A 21,033-nucleotide genomic window follows, 5' to 3' on the forward strand; every position below is an offset into this window, starting at 1 on the left:
TGAGAGTATGAAAATAAGACACTGACAGATAAATGAAACACCAGAATGTAAGAGCAAGGAGAAAACAATGCGATGGCTGCAATGGAATGAGTGAGTGATATATAGAGGATATACAGAAAGAGTTCATATGAGCACAATGTGACACAATTAGCCACGTACCTAATCATCCATTGGAAAGCTTAAAGCTGCATTAATAACATTTTTGGCTGCTTCAGGGTGTTTTTTTTTTACACTTTATTTACACGTCTCACAGACCCAGAGCACCATCATCCCGCTGTGTTTGTGTCAACCTGACGCATGAGTGAGGTTACGGGCAGGAAAACTAAAACAACAATCCAGCGCAGTCTAAAGCCCTCTGCAGAGCTGCACGGAGCTGCAGAGCCGAGTGATTTTCCATGAATGTATGATTTTCACGGACACTTGGTATGTTAACTACACCAAAAAAGAGATGTTTCCTGAATTTACAAGGATGAAGGTAACAAGCAGAAATGGCTGATTCTGTGCCAGCGGTGTATTTTCAGCCTCATGACCATATATTACCTGCTCTGCTTTGCTGCTTGTGCTTTAGTGGTGCCAAATCCTGCCTCTGATCTTATTGTATGTTCCATATGTTGTTTATATAAGCATACTAACTCCACAATAAATTCCACCTGCTCCATGTAGGCAGCAGTTCCAGTTCTCCTTCTCATACTTCACTCTTTATACCCCTCTCGCTAATAATTAGTATATTAAACCAAAGTTTTAATGTAAGATCTTCGATGTTGTTAATGTCTTGTACTTCAGTAGTTGAAATGGCAGGAGCCACTTACCTGCCGGTCTTTGTCTGTCTGACAGCTTGGCGATCCATCGTGCTTCCACACATGGCCGATCATAGCGGCTGTGAAATATTTAACACCTCGTTAACTTCCTGATTTTATTTGTCTTTCACCTGGGACACGGCTGATAATAACACTACCGTAATGTGATTCCATTGTGCTAATCACCAACACTGTAGCAATTAACAGCTCGTTTCGTCTGGCGTAATGGAGTTACTGTAATGTTTCTGTTGTGTAGTTATGTGCCAGGCGACCAGCAGCTTACTGAGGAGCAGCGTAGTTTATTATCCAGGACGTGTACACGGACAGTTATCTGTCTAGCTGGCTGACTGTACAGTACGTCCCCCCACCAGTTTCACTGCTAACACACATTATTCCTGAGTACTTACAACTGTGTTATTGAACGTGGGCCATGTTTTAAATAAAGGGGGGATGACTTGTAACTTCTTCAACTGGAAAATTCTGCTCATTACTAATGAGAGTGAATTTGTGGGTGGAATGCATTCAGTTGGTCGCTACTAAATAGAAATGGTCAAGACCAGTTGAGGAAAAGGCAGGACACCATAAAAATACATTAGAGGAAAAAAAAATCTTGAAGGATCCCATCTTTTATAATAAGTAACTGCTTTTAAATAGTTCAAAGTAGTGCCAGCCATGCGATACGTGATGCTAATTTTGAAATAGACAAATGTCGCTGTCGAGGATCTCATACACAGGTTAATGTCGGACTGCCACGCACACATACAGAGCCTTGATTTCTGTTGCACTTGACCAGCTCAGTTCAACAACCTGTGGTTGGCCAGCTGGCTTTACCCTGAACAAACTCCCACACGTGGAAAAACACAAGGTGCAAATGACAGTCAGTGCTTCAGATCAAGCCATTAGCCTGCTGTATGTACTGGTGTGTGTGTGTTTGCTGTGAGAAGGGTTCATCAGCCAAGTACACTGAGGTTGAGTCTATCCACTGTCAGTGGTGGGCTGCTCCGTTGTGTGGAGGGCGCTGCAGGCTCGCTACACTTTCTAATCATGACTGTCTCAGCATTTTTGATTTATGGTGTGTTCAAAGCTTTAAGTTTATGGAATGGATGAAGTTATTGAGAGTCCTTAAAATACATGAATACATGTGTCTCTGCGATGTTGTTGAACTCCAGGCCCACCTGATGTGGAGCAGCCCTGTGATCCCAGTCTCCAGGCCTGGAGTCCCGAGCTCAGCCTTTATGACACTAATGTGACCTCGCCATGTCCCAACACAGAGGGCTGCACCCTCACATTAAGGTTCCTGCACCCCATCGTTCCACATGCTCTTACCCTCTGGGTCACCTACATCTCTTCAAGTAAGTGTCGCTCCAGAACAACTTGATACCATCAGTATATACATAGCCGTGAAAGAGCAGTGGTGGTATGAACAAAGGCTGGCAGAAAGAAAAGGTGGGGCATCAGCATCCACACAGTTGCAATGCCGTGTGCATAAACATATGTGCCTGAATGTGAAATTTGTTATTATTACATTTACTGAGGGCAGCAGGAGATGTAATACATTAGTCATCTCCTGCTGTAACAGTATGCAGTTTGGAAATGCTAAATATAAGTTGGTGTTTGTGGTGAAATACAGGGAGACAGGAAGCGTAAACAGTGTGTGGTGAGGCTTATTAAACAATGAATAGATAGCAAGTGATGCAAATTCTCCCCACCAAAAAGCCTCACTTTGAAAACAGTTGCAGAAACTGATGTAACCAGTGCCCCAAACTCCTGAAATGTAAAGATGGCGGATACCTCTATGCTACGGAGCTCCAGCCATAGCCACAAAATCCGAGCTCTGCCTTAGCTAGCAAAGGTGAGACTTAAACTGATGGATTTATCCAGGAAGCTTGAATTTTAAACTGTGTCTATGGATGTTGCTTATGGCAGGTATGACTCTTGGGACACCGGACAGATCTCCTTAAGTTCTTGCGTGCACCCCTGAAACTTGAATGTTTCAAAGCAGTTGCTCATTGTACTGATATTTAACCAGGACAAATGCTTGAAAACCAGTCGTCACATGTCACTGTCTATGAATACATGAATAAGGATCCAGGCCACCAGATATAACCCTTGCTATCTGTATCATCCCTGTCACAGACAACCCAGCCATAGCCAACATAGAGCTGATGACGGACACAGGGAAAAGCATTAACCTCGGACCCCAGCACGTCTTCTGCGACATGCCCCTCTCCTTGCGCTTGGACACCCACAACGCCGCCATCGCCGCCATAAAACTCTGCACCTTCGATGAGAAGATGGAGATCGATGCTGCCATGCTGTCTTCGGGCCCTGGCAGTCCCCTGTGCTCCAGTTGCCAACCTCTGCTGTACAGGATTCAGCGGCAGCCATCCTTTACCAGCAAGTCCCCTCCACCTCAGACCCAACAGACATTCACTGACAGGTAGACCCTGGATGTCATTCATTTGCATTTTACTTCATTTAAGTTTAGTTTAGATTGCCTTATAGTCATTTTTCGGTTTTATTTTGCAATAGAAGCCCAAACATGTGAATTGGAGCATTGGTGGCATTAGTATTACATCAATGAGTGAAATGTGTTTAGAGACATTCTTTGCTCATGCTGTAAATTAGGAAAAGATTTGTTATGCAGGAGGCAGCCACAATGCGTAATGGGAAGTGACAGGTGTGTTGTTTTTCCATCCAAACCACCCAAAAATACCCAAAACTCCACCTGAGGCAAGTTCCTGAGTCCGGTTTTCTCTCAGGTGCAGATGAATATTTATAACATGGAGGCAGTGTACTGCTAACACTGGGTACACATACACAAACACATGTAGACACACACACCGCCTTGTCAGACATCAGAAGTGCTGAGGGCTGAGGGCTGAGTCATTTAGGGCCAACGTGGAGTACGAGTTCCACAGCATACCTCAGATCTGCTAATCCGCAGTTATCTGTCTCTCAAAAGTGTTTGGGTCTGGTTCTGTTTGAACAACTCAGAACACAAATGTTTCCAACGTGCGGATGCCGAGCTGTGGCTACTGATCCAAATCTGTTTCAACAAGCATATACTCAATCAAAAGCATGCTGAAGTTTCGGGGCTAAGTTGAATCAGTTTGTATAGTATCCTGTCTCGTATTGTGGGGTGTCCAAATGATTACCAGAATCCAAATGTACAGCCACAGGCCAGTTTTTTTTTTTTATCTCACCAGAAAACAGCCCTCCTCAGAAAACCCTAAATCTCTCTCCTCTCATGCTTGTCTCATACAACTTGTACACAAAAAAACTGATAAGTACCTGCCAGGATACAACAGCCGTGTCACATGATTGCCGATCATTCGGGGGCTGATTTCAAAAGTTGTGGCACTCTGGATTTCTGAGAAAATGTTGCCGTCTTACAGAGCTGGGCGGATGTTAGGTGGACACAGCTTCAAAAACAGTTTATTTTTCAGGGAACACGTCTCCTATGTTACACAAGCTGTGTCTAAGTGCAAAAAGATGTAAGAACCAGTGGGGATTGAGTTATGTGGGACTGAGGAGGGCAGAGAGGGGTTGATGTGAGGAGAAGAGAGTGTTTGAGAGCAATGAGTTTGGAAAAGAAGGGAGAGGGAGCGAGGGAGGGAGGGAGGGCGGGATAATGGAGGGAAGAGAAGATGAGAAGAAGAGGAGGGAGCGGGGAGGCAGAGGGAATTGGAAAATATATAGATGAGCATAGAGACAAGAGATAGGTGCAGGAGGAAAGGAGATGAAACTCAAAGTGGTGAGGACAGGAGAAGCGAGGGGTGAGGCGGGGTAAGACAGGACAGAGGGACACAGCAGCACAGCAGAGGTGAGGCAGAGTAAGCAGAGGCTTTTTTTTTTTGAATATGAACCAAATGTGAGCAGCAGAGGCCATAAACACCAGCGACTGCTTGGATGTGGTCCTCCGCCGTTTCCTCCTGCTGAACTTAGTTAGCACAGGCTGACTGAGAAGAGCCCAGGGAGGGAGCGCCGAGTGCAGAGGAGGGGTCGGGCTGCTCAGTTCATCAAGACGTTTCGCATTAAGATGGTACTGTCCAATATGAGTCCTGAGGTTACAGTTTGTTGAAAAAAGTGCGTGATGAAGGAAATCATTTTCAAACCAATGAATGAGCTCTGCTGTATCCTTTTGGCTTCTGTGCGGATGTGTACAGGTAGGAACGGGTTACGCTCCATCAGAAGCACTCGGACGTCGAGTGTTTACAGTTGTGCTGAACATCCACACTCTCTCCCTGTCGGTACGTGTTTCCCTTTACTGTAACCTGAACCTCACCTTATCCCTAACTCCATCCCTGGGGTAACGGCACACATTTTCAAACAGCCTCACCTGGAAGACATTCCTGGTGTTGTGCTCGGCTGTTCATATGAAAGGTGTGAGAAGTAGTTGTGTAACAAATGATAAAAGAGAGCTAGAGAGAAGTTCAACTCCTGGCTCCTTTTCACCTTCACACAGCTGGCCAATCACAGCGTGACTTGAATATTATTTGTGTGGCCTTGTGGCAAAAGCATCTCGTTCACCTCGGATGACATCTTCATACTAATTTGTTCACTGTTTAATACTCACATACAGCATCTTGAACTGCTGGCATCTTAGTGAGTAAGTGTGTTTTCTACACATTTAAGTAAGTATGAAGGTAGCTCATTCCAAAAAAGACATAATGCTTTATGATCTGCATTAAAGTACAAGGAGCTTTCAATTTGTGTTGATTGTAGCAGCCCCTGCCTGCTCTTTTAAAGATCTTGATCTGGCCAGTGTGTGCATTCGTTTTGGAAGCGAGTGAAAGAAAGAAGCAACTTACTTTTTGATGCTTTTCAAGCAGCTGTTTGCATATGATGAGGTAATGTATATATTTGTGCCTACGGAAGTTTTCTACCTGTAATGTGGTGGCGGTGTACAAGTCAGCTGAAGTTCAAACTCCAAGGTGACATGTAAGTCTAGCACTAACAGACTTGGTTGCGTGGTAACAGCACTTTTGTTGAGAAAGCCCATATCACATACCTGTCTAGGAGGAAGAGGGCCGGTTCAGGATCGTTTTTGAATCCTGACTAACAATGACAATCACTGTCCCTGTGACAGGCATTAAGAATAACTAGACAGAAATAGCCGATCTTGTTGCTCATGGTCTTGTTTGCTCATGTAGGTCATGTAGAGGCATCGGTTTTACATTTTCTAACCGGTTAAAAACTCATTGTTGTACGTTTAATTAAGTTTGTAGTCTAAGAGGGAATTGGGGGGAAGTGTGGAGTGCAACAAGGCTAAAGGGAAGATTACCCAAACCTCACCATAATTATCATGAAGAAATGAGAAGCCTCTGACAGCAGAGAGGGAGAGAGCTGCGGCACAGGGCTAGAGGATATGTCCAAATATAGATACAGGACAGATAAATACGTGGCCAAGTGGGGGGGTTTAAAATTCTTCACTTCCATTTCTGATCCATAATTAATAAAGGAAATTTGTTGAGTGTGGAGAAACCATACAGACCTCAGATAATGAGTGATTTGTGCTTCTCCTGGTTAACTTTTGCGCCAGGCGGATACAGAAGCAGCAGATCCGCGCTGGGAAAACGGGGGGGGGGGCTCTTTTTATAGACACAGCCCACCAAAACAGATCAATAGTCCCGACACTGGAGCCAAGGTATCATTATGCACACTTCCTGCTGTGGGGCTTTGAGGTCATTGGATACTGCAAGGTTACAGATAGAAGCCACCGTGAGTGCAAGTTTCACTTTCTTGCTGCAGTCCCATGAGCCGTTGTATTCATGCAGAATTGATTTGTTGGGGAACACACTGCAAACACAAAGCTTCCTCTCCACATAGCACAAAGTGAGCCGTGGTATTTGCAAGAGAATTAGATCATCATGCTCTACACTGGCACCAGCAGCCGTCATAATTCTTTCTTATTTTGTCAAGTATTGAAGGAGTCATTAGTATTGATCAACAAGCCTGTAAAGATTATATGATCAGTTTGTACCGCACGGAGCAGTAAAAACGTTGCTTACTGCTCCTCAGAAGAACATAACAATCTCTGGACTTCTAGTTAATAATTTTATTATGCCAAAATAAATTTACAATTTTAAGCCATCACGAAACCATTTTCCCTCTCCTCTCCTCTCCAGGTCTGTGAAGCAGGGAGTCAAGTACCAGTACAAGATCCAGGTGGAGGCAGGCGGCGTCCTTAGCGAACCCTCCCCACCTCTCCTCTACGCCCACGGGCAGCCTTACTGTGGAGATGGCCTCATACAGGGGTGTGTGCACTTAAGTGGACATATGACTGATGGCGGTGCCTAATTGAAAACGTAGATGGCGTCAGAAATGAAGGTGACGATGATGACGTTCTCTCGCTGTAGGTCAGAAGAGTGCGATGACAGTAATCTGCTGGATGGTGATGGCTGCTCTAAGAAATGCCACAAGGAGATGGGCTTCAACTGTAATGGTGAGTCCTGTCTCTGGGCCATCTTGGGTTCACACACACACACACACACACACACACACACACACACACACACACACACACACATATACACCATGTAAACTTTTAGAGTGAAAGAACAGTCAGCCAGATATCTCTCATTTGTGCACGCAGCAGTGTTACCCCTAAAAAATAAATAAAAATAGAAATCCAAGCCAATCAGATGTAATTTACAAGACGTAAAAGCTTCTGGCTTGAACTGATTCCACAGACCATTAATGTAGGATCACCGCAATATGAGAGAAAACAGATGAGCAGAAGGGTAAAAAGTACGTTTCTGGTTTGCTAAGTCACAAGTGTTGTCTGGAAACCTGAAGCATCTTGACATCAGGCTGGCAGAGGAACACCAGAAAAACACTTTTCACCAATAAAGCGCACTGTTCGTTCTGAAAGCACATGTCAGGCATGTTTCTTTTATTCAAGGCGGTTTGGCCTTTGAACAACTTCAATCGGTGCAGGCCAGGATGTATTGATAAATGAAGTTTATTGATTTTCAACAAAGATCATTGGGGGGTTTGGATTGGACACTTGCAAAAATCAGCTGGCGATAACCGTCATGTTTTAGACTCTGTTGCCATTTTTCATTTTATTCGATGTGCTTTATCTAAAGTAAGTAATAAGTTTTTTATTATCAAATCACATCTGCAACAGTCAGCCAGCTCTCCCCAGTGAGAGAGATCACAACCAGCTGTAAAAGCCTTTGCTTCTGACAATTGTTGTACAACGACCCCATAGTTAAGTGATTGGAGGCCACCTTGTAGTTCCGACCGCCAGAATCAAATCATGCGAGGGGGGCTGGTGTCATTATTTCTGGTCCTTTCTTGTTATTTTTTTATTTTTTTTTTTTTTTACCCAACAAGAAGCTTAGACTTATGAAAGAGCAACTGTGTTTATGGTTTCCGCCAGGTTAACATTTAGTGAGGTTCAGGCAAGAATGCATTATTTGTTCTCAGAATCAACAACCAGAGATTTATGGTAAGACAAGAAACATTAAGAAACAGTTCATTTGTGGCTCAGTGAGTCATGCGGATGCCAGAAAACAGCTTGGTGGGTGTTCAACATTTAGTTACTGAAAAAAGATTCACCTGTTAAGGCTCTTTGTTTAAACTCTGACCCTTGGGTTTTGTTTTATGCTCGGTTTTTGTTCTTGTTTATGCTTTTCACTCAGCAGCAACGTTAATTATTGCTGATAGATGCACTAAGTTCGCAATGAAAGTCCACTTTTCCGTTGTGTGTACAGAATAAGTGCCGTGCACTGATCAACAGACCATCCTTCTTTGCAAAGTATCCCCAAAAAAACCCGATTACAGTCCTTTTGATACGAATCCCATATATAGTTTTCACCCATGAGACTGGGGCTCAGTTAACTCTGAGCCAGGTGGTTTAAAAAAAGCAGTAAAAAGTACCAAAAACATGCAGCATAACATGGCAAAAGACAAACAAAGAAGCCACAGAGAGTGCCCCAGTCGTTTGTGAATCCACCACAGGACAACAATACTTTGTGTCTGCACCCTCGCCCAGTCTGAAACATGCAGACAGGCCACAACAGAAGCCTCACAACACAACACTGAAGGGAGTTTACCCAAAACACTCCATTGAAAGCAGAAGGCTGAAGACTCCTGACATATGTTTTTTGACCTTTATATTAGGTAAACACACTCAAAAAGCGCAAACGTGGTCGAGCTAAGCCAGACGGGAAGCACTGAGAGCGCAGCCCCTCGTGCATCATTTCATTATGTCACACACAATTAGCTGTTTACCGCCGACACACACTGAATACTGTGCTGTATTGTGACACCTACCATAAGAGCCTCAAACACGCTGCAGGCCTTTCAATCTAACACATCTATGTGTCTCCAAGTGTCTCTGTTTCTCATTGAAAGACTTGGGCTGGATAGCTGGAGAGCAGCATTAGTCACAATGACATGAGAAATCAGCTCTACTGTTGTGGTGCATGGTGTTCCTCCACAGCCTTAAAATTCATCCTTTGTCTAATGGAATGCTCGCCCCAGCGCTCCTCAGTCGCCAGAAGCTATGTTGAATAAGTATGGCTTTTATATTATCCAACTTCTTGGTGATTTCATAAATATCCCATAATATTGCTAAGAAGACATGACAGCTCAGTTGAGATGGGACAGTTTGTTAGTTACTTCCTTTTTAGGCCATGCATTGTCTCCACTAGCAGCCGGATGGTACCGTTCATGTGCCGTGTGTGTTACGAGAGCTTGTTACGGGGATAAGATTTCCATCATCCAGTCAATTTATTTGTCAGGGGGAAACAAGCTGACACCAATCCACCGCCTCCTCCACCACCAGGGCTCGCCATGCCGTGACTGAAGCTATTACGTCTCTTGTTTTACAATAAAAGACATCATGACTAGGAAGGAAAACAATTTGGCAAAAACAGGTTTTTACAAATTGCAACACTTAAAACCAATTATTCAGTTGTACTTCTTAGTCATAGACAGAATATTTGTTTGGGTTTTCTTGCCACATCTTCTTGACCCAGTTAACTCCCACTATCCTGAATTTCCTTGCTCTCGCTCCCTTTTCTCAACAGAATTTACCTTAGTTCTGCAGCAACCACACCAACTGCTTTTCGAGAGGTCCCGTCACAAGCTGGACAAGCTGCGTTTGTTCAACAAGTGCCGCTTTCAAGTTGTTTTTTATAGATTCCACCGATTTCTAATTTAATTTTTTAACTGCGTGATTAAATAAAGGTTAAATTGCACAACATGATTACAGCATGCGGCCCTGGAATAAAAAACAGATGGTCTTAATAGTTAAGTCAAAGATTGTCAAGTAGTCCTCTTTCGAGAGGCTTGATAAATCCACAGACTTGGAATTGAAAAGACTTAATCATTTTCACAGGTGTTGTCAAAGCAGGGGTGGGGTGTTTGGTGAGTTCACTTGGTCCAGCATTGCCAAATGAACTCGGGATGACAATATGCCATAGAATTGTCTCGGCCTAATTTGCCTTTTATCAGAAACATGTTTCCGTCGACTAATTGAAGCCAATCGTGCAGCGCTGACTCTCTGACACGGCTCTGTCTGGCTAACCTCTGCAGCTGTCCAGATGTTAATGAGGCCGACCTTCTGAAGTGTCTGATGTTTTCCACCCTCTTTATGAATAGCTGCTGCATTACAAGCTGTTGTTCAGCTTATGCTCCCCACTCTTTTTGTGATACACTTCTGTAGCACATTATGTCAGTACCATTACTCTATTGCATGTATATTCATTGCTCATAGCTCAGGGGGAGCTGTATTACGGGAAGTGTAACAGCCTTTTTTTCCCCCTGATATAATTCTAAATAACATTGATTGTATCCTTGCAGGACCTGCTGGCCAAGGAGTAGCTTCTTCAGACTGTACTGTAATCATTAGGACATTTTTACTACAGTAGTTTTTTTCCTTTTACCAAAATCTTAAAGCATTTTTGAGCCTTTTCCAAAGAACATCGCCAACATTACATTTTTTTTTGTTATCCTGCATAAACACGTCTTAAAATTCCATAAAGAGTGCTTAACATATCTTTATATACTGCCTCAAAAGTTGCTCAGTTGTGTTTGTTGGCATGTCATTTCAAAAAAAAAAAAAAAAATCATGTAATTCAATGGAAATGCAAAAAAAAAAATGCATTTCCCCAATATTCTCCCTGCAGATGAACTCAGCCATGCAAAAACATCTGTCAAAGATTAGAGTTTAAGAAACTGCTCGACTAATTGACTAAGAAGAGCAGCCTTAGCTTGCTGTCACTCTGCACTCAACTGTCCAGTAATGACAAAAAGGCATTAAAAAGTACATAATGCTGCATTAGATTAAGTGTTTCTGTGGTGCAACTTCCAACCTCTGTGGAATTTAGGATTGAGTTGATAAAAAACAAAATTCTAAATTTATTAGCAGACACAATAACAGGCAAAAGCAATATCTTCCTGTCTGTATTTTTGTTTTGAACTAGACTTGGAACAGCTTTTGACAGTTATTTGTAACACATAATTCTGTTGTGACTCAGTGACTTATAGATACCCATGGCCTACTGTAGTGCTTTTGGGATTACACTAACTGGCCAAGTCACATATTAGGGTTCTCTTTGTGCCTATTAAAATTATGAAATTGTTGTGATCTTCAATAATTAATTGAAGCCAAAGTTCATTTCTTACCATAATTTACAGTCTGTTGACAGCACAGAGAGTCAGATATGGTTGAGTTGACGTGGCTAACATTAAAAGTGGCCAACGAAAATATAAAATAGATTTGCTCAGATTTGGTTCACTGACAAACAGATTTGGATGGGAGTGTAACAGTGGGGGATGAGTGTGCACCCTGCCAGATTAAGAAACCAGGCTTTATATTCTTTCATAAATCCTCTTCTCTCATTCTCCTCTCCATCTCCCAAGGTGAACCGAGTCAGTGCTATGTTTTTGACGGTGACGGTGTGTGTGAGGAGTTTGAGCGGGGTTCCAGTGTTCAGGACTGTGGTTACTTCACACCTCTGGGCTACACGGACCAGTGGGCATCCACTGCCACTGCTTCTCACCAGGACCCCAACCACTGTCCCGCCCATGCTGCCACTGGGGAACCATCACTTACCAAGGTATGAAGTATGAACCACAGGGCACATAAAGGGCGTCCCGATGACAATAAACTCCCTGTGGAAGGAGGGGCAACGATGTTGGCGGCTGGCTGCAAGTCAAAACAGCTTGGTTGTCTCAACAGGCATGAGAGATGTATTCATCTCTGTGCTATTTAGTCTGGGCAGCAGGCTTGAAGTTTTGGCCATAATCTGGTCCACTTTATTTATGCTCCTGCCTGTGCCTGACAACAAATCTTGATGAACCAGCTAAATCTTAAAGGGGAAAATCCTTTTTTTTTTTTTTTTTTTAACTTATATTGCACTTTATCATTACTGGTGCATATATGTGTGTGTGTGTGTGTGTGTGTGTGTGTGTGTGTATGTATGTGTGTCTAAATCAACAGAAAGAATGGTTGTGTTGCAGAGCAGTGCTCCGAGGGCCATTTTACTACTGTAAAATTCATGGCGCTGACTGGCTATTTTAGTGAAGCATTCATTCCAGGCATTTGGTGCTACTAAAACTGCTCGTCGACAAGTGTTGAAAAGCAAACACAGCAGACATCAGCTGAGCTTTTCTGCATCAGTTCTGGAGGATTCACGCTAATCTCAGTTGCGTGTTAAGTAACAAAAAGCCTTCTGATGGGGTGCAGACACAGTAAAATGCATTAACATCAGCATAAGCCACGTAAAGATCAAGATGGAGCATCGTTTCTTCTTCATTTACTGACTGGTGTTTTGCTTAAGAGCAGTTTTCAGTGCTGCAGCTGGTGGCTGGAAACTATATTACACCAGTCTGTACTTTCAAATCAATACTCCTTCCAGCCAGTTTTACATGAGACCTCAGTAGTTCCACTTCAGCAAATATTTCCCGAAGAATAAACACAGGTAGCAGTATTCCTCAGTTAACGCTCAGTATTGGGTTTCTCTCCTTTGCTTACTCACATTCTCTTTACTCTCCCTTTGCATTGCCTACTTTACATTTTGAAGGATGGATCAAAACATTAGTGAGTCAAAAGCCACAATGTGAGAAAGGGGTTAACAAAGGCAAACAAAACACTTCAGGTCATAGTGACACAGCTCAACAGCAAGCTAATACGGACGAGCCTGAGGAGACAGGGCTTTGCACATAACTCTGGCGAACATTTTGGCAGAACAGCACAGCAACTTTGAATACGGCAAAGCTCCCTTCTCTCTTTTTACAGCTTGAGTACAAAATACATCAATCATTTCCAGTTCTGACATCTCCCATAAAATGTCTGCAAACACATGAGGCCTTGCGGGTCCATCACTGCTTCTAAATTATGTCACAGCTTTTAGAAATCAGCCTTCTACACAGTGGGTCACATACAGCACAAATGAAACATAAGCAAGAAAAAGATGCAGCGTTAATTAAAGAGCATGATTCAAGCCACGTTTGTCATGGGAGGACAGTTGGTATCAGAGCCGCTGGTTCCAGCATCTCAGAGCTGGCAAAGCTCCTGGGATTTTTCACGCTACAGTGTCTGTATGAGGAAAGGTGCAATAAACAAAACAAATCAAAGTGTCATGAATAAAGTCAGCGCGGCCTGTCAGATGCTCCACTGCCAGAGAATTTGGGCTCCTCTCAAGACACAAAGGAGTCTGATAGAATTTATTAAATTAGCACAAAGTCTGTTGCTCCATCATAAAGTACAATATGTGACCAAGCCACAAATTAGATCATGCACCAATATAACCAATGGGATAAACACTTCAAACGGTCAGCCGACGTCTGCTGATCAGCTTAGCTTACAGTTAATATTAGCATTAAAAGCAACATTCTAGTTGTTCACTGTTCAATTCAAATTGTGTATTTCCTGTGTTTTGTGTGAAGCTCTGCCGGTACCAGCACCTGGAAGTGAGTGAGAAAGTTCCCACCGATGCCTGGTTCCCTTGCACGGCCCAGCCCGACACTAAGAATGACCTAGAACATGCGTTCTGGCTGAAGGTACGTGTGTGCGTGTGCGTGCATGCAAACATTGTACCCGTTTTCCCCTCCGTTGAATGACTGTGGGTGGCTGCTTCCAGCACTTTCCAATACTATTTTAAAATGGGGATGAAGGGCCTCTCACACGGCCTGCTGGCTCAAACCCCCACACACACACACATTCTTAGCTTTCTAACAATCGCCCGATTCATACAATGCATTGGTAACTCTGATCACTCATTTTCCAGGTCAGCTGTGAATTATGGCTACTAATGATCTGTAGATGATTAGCAAATCATGACTCAGCCTGTACTTATTCTGTGTTTACATTCTGTCCTATTCTTTACCCAGTGCGTACTAAAATCATTCAGTAATGATCATTACCAGTTTACTCATAGTGGAAGACCAAGTGTTATATAATTAACTCATCATTCATAATTAAATACTTAAAAGGTTCATAAGTTATTCAAATACTGGCACTGGGAGGAATAATAATAGTTCTGTAATCATAAATAGATCTCTTAGTCATCAAAAATACACAATTTATAATTATAATTGATTACGGCTCCAGACAATGCAGAGCAACAAAAAAGGTAATTACCTACTATGTTCTTAATCATGTAAAAATGATTCTGAAACATTACATATCATTAAGTAATAGTTTATTTGTGATTAACAATAATGAAGGTTTGGAATGAATGCCATTTGCATTTGTTGTCAAGCTCGGCGTTGACAGAATCGCACTTGTTGCTGCTGCAGTTGAGATGATTCACATGCCTAATTAGCCGGCTTATCTTTGCAGCTCCAACATTCTCGAGCCAGCAGTGCTTCACATAGATGTCCTGGTTTGTGTACCGCTCTGCATTTGGACCCGTTTTTCCATTCCAGACCTGTGTCTGGTTCTCATATTTAGTAGTTTTGTATCATTTAATCTTTCCACAGCCACAGTTCCCACAATCATCTGTGCAGGTCTACGCTAGACGTAGGCTAGCTGTTGATTTGACTGATAGCTTCACAACTGTGTCTGTCATGCTGTGGATTACAGGTCTTTTACAGTCACAAGCCTGCCTCTTTCCTTCCTTGCACATACTCATTCATTTCTCTCTCTCTCTCTCTCTCTCTCTCTCTCTCTCTCTCTCTCATCATTTCCACTTCTTTGTTGAATGACTCATCTTTCCATTCCCTGCTTCTTTTATGGATGCCGTCTTTATCAAGCACATCTATGCAACCTCTCTGGAAGGCAGCTTTATCCCCAAAGACTTTTTCACCGTCTGAAAAGCCTTCATGATAACACCTATGTCTGCCAGCTCTCCCTGAAACACCTCTTTTTCCCTGAAGTGTTCTTTCTGTCTCTGAAAGGCCTCCCTCGCCTTAAATATCTCCCTCGTTCCATCTGAAAAGCGTCTATCACATCCATCTCTGCCAGCTTTCTGAAAGGCGTCCATCTCATTTAACATTCAACATTTGGAAGCCCTTTCTCATTTTCTAAAAGGCCTTTAAAATATCTTTAAAGTGATACTCTACCTTTTGAGTGTGAAACACTCTCCTGCTGTAGGCTTGACAGGTGGCTGTGAAAAGCTCGGTCACAGAGAAAAGAGGCCAGGGTCGACTTGGAATCACCGGAGTTGCATTGGGTTTCAGTCGTAACACAGTTACCTTCCCTGCCGTGCAGCACAAGCACATGCATTGCTTAGGACGTGTTGCAGCCCCCTGCTCTTCCCATGGTTTGATGTGATTCCCTGTTTTCCTAATTTGTAATGGCTGATTATTATCACTGCCTACTCCTGCGGAGGACTTCAGACTGACACGTGCTATCGTTATCAGTAACTTTTCACCTGCCACCAGGAGCTCCACAAGAGTTTCACACCATCCTGCCCAGTCCACCCCTCACTGTGCAGGCGACTGACCGACCAGAAGAAGTTGTTGTACAGCAACAAGGACAAGCAACAAGACCCCTTAGCTGGCTCCTGAACAGTGAACCATTGTGTTCATTGGCACAACCGAGGGGGCCAGGAATCTAACCCACGCATCAGTCTTCTCAATTTACTGTTCATCAACAGTTTGATTGCGAGCTGACGGCGTAATGCAAGACGTTTACATTCATAGCGGCCTTTTCAGTGCTTGTCTTGCTACAGTTTCTTTGTTTCTTTCCATCTTTAAAATGATTGTCACTTTCATTATTGTTCCAGGTGGGATTTGTCCATCCTGGAGTAGCAGCCTCTGTAATGGTGTACCTGGCTTCAGATGGGTCGTGGTCAGGGGAGCAGTGTCGGAGGACAGCCACCATCCTCCTGTCTGATACGACTGGCAAGAACCACTCATTAGGTGCTGCGCTTGTATTAATCTGTATGTATTTGTATTAAAGAAGATCATGCTATATGACGAAGACAAACCCTTCCATCTACCCAGGTACACATGACCTCTCATGCCATCGGAACCCGTTGGTGGTGAATGTGACCCACGACCTCTCTCAGCCCTTCTTCATCACGGCCTCCGTCATTCTCCTCTTCTCCTCCCCATCTGTGGCAGTGGGAGGCGTGGCCCTGAGGACCTCCTGCCACTTCAGCACCTTCGCCCTGACCGGGTGCGCATCAGAGGGTGGGCTCTCCCACAACTACCTACTTAACACACACACATGTCCTTTCACACACACACACACACACACACACACACACACACACACACACACACACACACACACACACACACACACACACACACACACACACACACACACACGCCCAGCTTTTCAGTGACTGTTTCAATATGGTGCTTGAAAAATCCAAGTTAAACCATAATGGAACTTATTAAAGGAATATGTCAAGTGTTTGGGAGTTTGACACATTGGACGTAAAAACAGAAAAAACGACTTGTTCCTGTGTATTCCTTAGAGTTTTGGCTTCAGTGCTCCACCTCAGTATTTAGCTTTGCAATGGAACATTGTCAAGCTCATGATTTCAAAAGGATGAAAATGGAGGGAGCAGAATATTGTCCTTTTTGCTCCACGCATTCTTCTTCCTTGTCAGAACCTGGCGCCTACACTGCCCACAGTGCGACTTGACCTTTAAGGAGGAGATGTAAAGGATAAATGTTCAGTCTTGGCATTTTGATGCAGGGCATTAGTAAATCCACATGATGGTGCACTATTTTAAACTCCAAAAATGACAAGCTTGGAGTATTCCTTTAATCTGACTGAATTTGCTGACCCACACAGAGTGCTCTGTTTCGGCCTCCTAGCTGCTTGCTCTGCCTCTCATCCCTCTCCTTCTCCCTCTCCTTCCCTCCCTCCTTCCCTCCCTCCCTCCCTCCCTGCAATAGCTGTCTGCGGCAGCCGTGTCAGATGGACAGCTGCAGTCCTCCCCAGCTAGAACACGCCTCTGTCAGGTAGGCCCATTTGGAATGAAACACTGGCCAATCAGAGAGCTGAAACAGAAAACAAAAGAACTATCTATATATCAGTGTGTCTCTGTAGGTGTACAGGCGGAGGGGAGGCCTCTCACTGCTCCGTTCAGTGCCAGCGTGGTTTCAGTGTCACTGTCGTCAATGGCAGGGGAAGTCCACCCCACCAGGTACACTGCACACTGTGTTACATGTTGCACTGTTGAAATAACACCCTGTCTTTCAATGTTAAGCTATCCTCCACTTATCCATTGATATTATGCAAGAGAGAGTTGTTAGACATTTTGTACTGACTGGGTGGGTGCTGAGATTGAGCAGAGATGTGAGAGTCTCACAAGAAGAACACAGTTTTTCCCTCCAACAAATTCTAGAGTAGCACTACAATCATTTGTTCCACTACTTATAACATTTTGTTTTCTTTAACTCGCTCAGCATTAGTGGTTGCATTCCCTTTTGCCTCCAAAAAACGGGGTAATTCAGTAATGTCCCCTGTGAATGATGAGGGGAACCAGACAGATTTTGTGCTTTAATGTGCTCACAGATGACACTGCATGTCAAAGGAGAAACGGTCTTCATGATTCCGTCAGAATTTTAGGAATCATGGGTAAAGGTGATAGAGATATAATAGGGCCCAAATCAACAGTATCACTTGAATATATGGATTAGAATCTGCATATTTGCGTATTTGTGGCTACGTTTTTAACAGTCAACTATAAAGAAGAGTTGAGTGACACTGTAATACCAATATTCTGTAAAATGAAGTAAGATATGTGTTCTTCTGTATAATCAGACCTTAAAAACCGTGTTTATAGCTTGTTTGTTATTGTGTGATGCAGATTGGCAAAAAGTCAGCCCTTTTTAAATTCATCTACTCGCAGCATCTCCGACACTTCACCCTTTCCATTTCATCCAGCAAAATTCACTTTCTCCGTCACTCCTCCATTCTCTTTCTTTATTCCAGAGTGAATCAGATCTGGAGTGCTTCCATGGTTCATGGGATCGTGTGGTTAGCTGTCAGCCTGTAGACTGCGGCCTGCCTGATCAGTCCTACGTCTACCATGCCATCTTCAGCTGCCCCTGGGGAACCACCTTTGGCAAACAATGCTCCTTCACCTGTGGATCACCAGCTATACTGCAAGGTAAGTCGTGGATTTGTCTTTACTCTTCTCGCCTCGTCTTGTCCATTGTTAGCAGATTCTTTGTGAAAGATCAGTGGAACTCTAAAATAAATGGTCACACTTGGTCACACTTCACAGCACTGCTGTCAGGCTAATCATGCAAAGACATCTCTATTTTTTAAAAAAATTTTCAAAAAATCTGCCTTATTGCCTCAAGATTGTGATACTATTCTTTCTTATTGGTTGCTCTCCCCAGTGATAGAAACCAAGAGCTACAATCCAAGTGACAAAAGGAGCCATTTAGGACTCGAAGAGCCTCATTTAATGAACACACGTTTTGAATTTTTCACAATAATTCACATCACTGAGTGATAGAGGTCAGTAATAGGGTCAGGATTTCTCAGTAGTCTAGCGAACAGACAAACCACAGCGCGATGCTGTCACTAGCTGCAGTCCATAAAATGAAATGGACATTAAACCTTGATTTTACACAATTACGGTTTAAAATCGGAGGCCTGTTTTTTAACAGGGTGCATCCTGTTGTAGTTACAGACAGTGTTTAAAAGTAATTAGTTTGAAAAAAGCAGCTAAGACAAGAGGAACTAATCTGCTTTGCTGCAATAAAATCACACTGGAAATGGCCTTTACAAAATCACAGCCACATCTCCTCTCAGCGAGGCCTTTAAAACGTTAATGTGGATTACAGCTATTGAAGTTCAGGATGAACTCTGATAGAAACATTTACATGCCGTATTCCTGTTCCCTCCATACACACACACACACACACACACACCACATCCCAATTCCCCTTTCCCCTTTTCAGATGTCCACAGTGTTCTTAAAAACACCACTTGCATCATAATGAGTCAGAACAAATATTGCCTGTGGCACCCATAGTTAGGAGTACCGCTACACACGCACAAATTCATAGCTAGATACAAAAGGTTAAAAGCGTTAAGCCTTTTTGGTTACATAATGTCATAGATGCTTCTTGAAGTGATTAGACAGAACAAGCGTGATGTCCACGCACTTGTGTTTGTGGTTGGAAAGCTTCAGCCAAAGCTCAAATGCTGTAGTAGAGTCAGCAGTAAGGCCCATTTATTCATGATCTAAATACAGATTATGCATAATAGATAATTCTATTTGTGGCTTTTGGTTGAGTGAAACATGTTTGGAGGCCATCGTGCATCACTCAGCAGGGAAAGCACACCGTGTAGTTCACAGGAATAAGTTCAGTGCACAGCAGTCCAGCTGTAATGGATTTTGAAAATCACAACAGCAGCGCAGGGTTTTAAATAGCTTATAAAAAATGTGATGCCATGGTAAAGATTCATTACATTTTATAGACCCATTAAAAATTGTGAAAGGTTTAGGGTGTTATGATTCTCCACACATACCAACACTTGTGCTTCATACGGGGCCTTACAGGCATAGAAAATATTAGTTTTGGGCAACACTCATGCTACGGTCTCCTTCTCCTTTAAACTGTGCGAGACGGAGCGGTGAAACAATACCCGCATGTTTGTTGGGACAGAAATAACAATTCACGATGTTCATCTACTTGTGCTTCTCCGGTCTATTTCAGCTACACTCTAAAATCCCGTTGATCTGAACCCCTCCCCTCCCTGCCCCTCTCCCCCCTGCTCAGGTGACAGCGACAGGTTGGTGTGTTTGGAGGACGGCCTGTGGTCTCTCCCAGAGGCCTACTGCAAGATCGAGTGTCCAGAGGTTCCAAACATACCCGATGCCAAGCTGCTGACAGCAGACTGCCTGGCCTCGGGGCACGATGTGGGTTCTGTCTGCCGTTACAAATGCAACCCAGGCTTCTATGTAATGGGGAGCCTCAAAAAGAAGACACCAAGGTAAGTGTTTTGGAAGTGTTGGCAGCACAGTGGACAGAGAATACAGCTCCCAGAGCTTGAAGTGTTTACACTAGAATCACTCATATGAAAAATATATGTACCTGACAGTGTCCGTGAGAAGGCCATGATAAGACTATAAAACCCTAAATGATCAATCAGATTAATGATTTTAGGCATTTCTTTTTGCGTACAAGGACATAAAAAAAACTGCAAGAACATTGGACCTTAATCACATACTGTGGGTTGTGGAATGCCTTTAAATACTAGTAAGTCTGCGTAGACAACAGGCCAAAGTAAATGCAGTGTTTTATCACACATGCCTGCCTGCGTAATGGAGGAAATTCCTTCTTTTCCTTTATTTTACAAGAGTCCCATTACGCACTGCTTAATTAATAAAATTAGGATCTTTGATTTAGATATTTTATGCAACAGTTTAACAATGCATCACATGAACACCCAGACCCCAAGGGCAATGTTTTAAATTTCGATTTAAAAGAGGAATTTTTCAGCCCATCATCTGTAAAAGAATATTCTGTTTCGGAACAAGCTCACATTAGGGTCCAATAAAATATGTACCGCCGCTGACTGGGCCTCGTCATTGCACTGCCAATTGCTTTCATTGGGTAACTGCTCATTACTGAACACAGCTCACATGTTGTTAATGAGATGAGGGTTTTCTAATCGGAGGAGACTCAGCCTCTGGGGTAAGTTTACATCCTGCTTTACGTGGTGTCATCTCTCGTCACACATTTCAGCCCGTATATGTACAAATCAAGTTGTGTATATTTACATATAAATGCTACATTTCACTTGTTGTATTGTCTTGAATTGTAATTTAAATGGAAAATATCAAAT

General features: G+C 43.2%; 1 protein-coding gene across 1 annotated transcript in view; it reads left to right on the forward strand.

Moving 5' to 3' along the window:
- Positions 1-21,033, forward strand: part of pappa2 (pappalysin 2) — a 61,454-nt gene that overhangs the window by 21,210 nt on the left and 19,211 nt on the right. The window contains exons 10-21 of the mRNA XM_070975058.1: positions 1,967-2,149; positions 2,934-3,237; positions 6,929-7,057; positions 7,160-7,245; positions 11,679-11,875; positions 13,707-13,820; positions 15,989-16,124; positions 16,209-16,383; positions 17,118-17,183; positions 17,272-17,368; positions 18,160-18,337; positions 19,965-20,178. Coding sequence (XP_070831159.1) covers positions 1,967-2,149; positions 2,934-3,237; positions 6,929-7,057; positions 7,160-7,245; positions 11,679-11,875; positions 13,707-13,820; positions 15,989-16,124; positions 16,209-16,383; positions 17,118-17,183; positions 17,272-17,368; positions 18,160-18,337; positions 19,965-20,178 — 1,879 coding nt within the window. The remainder of the gene's footprint in view (positions 1-1,966; positions 2,150-2,933; positions 3,238-6,928; positions 7,058-7,159; positions 7,246-11,678; positions 11,876-13,706; positions 13,821-15,988; positions 16,125-16,208; positions 16,384-17,117; positions 17,184-17,271; positions 17,369-18,159; positions 18,338-19,964; positions 20,179-21,033) is intronic.

The sequence above is a fragment of the Chaetodon trifascialis genome, chromosome 11, assembly GCF_039877785.1.
Source record: "Chaetodon trifascialis isolate fChaTrf1 chromosome 11, fChaTrf1.hap1, whole genome shotgun sequence".
Taxonomy (NCBI): Eukaryota; Metazoa; Chordata; class Actinopteri; order Chaetodontiformes; family Chaetodontidae; genus Chaetodon; species Chaetodon trifascialis.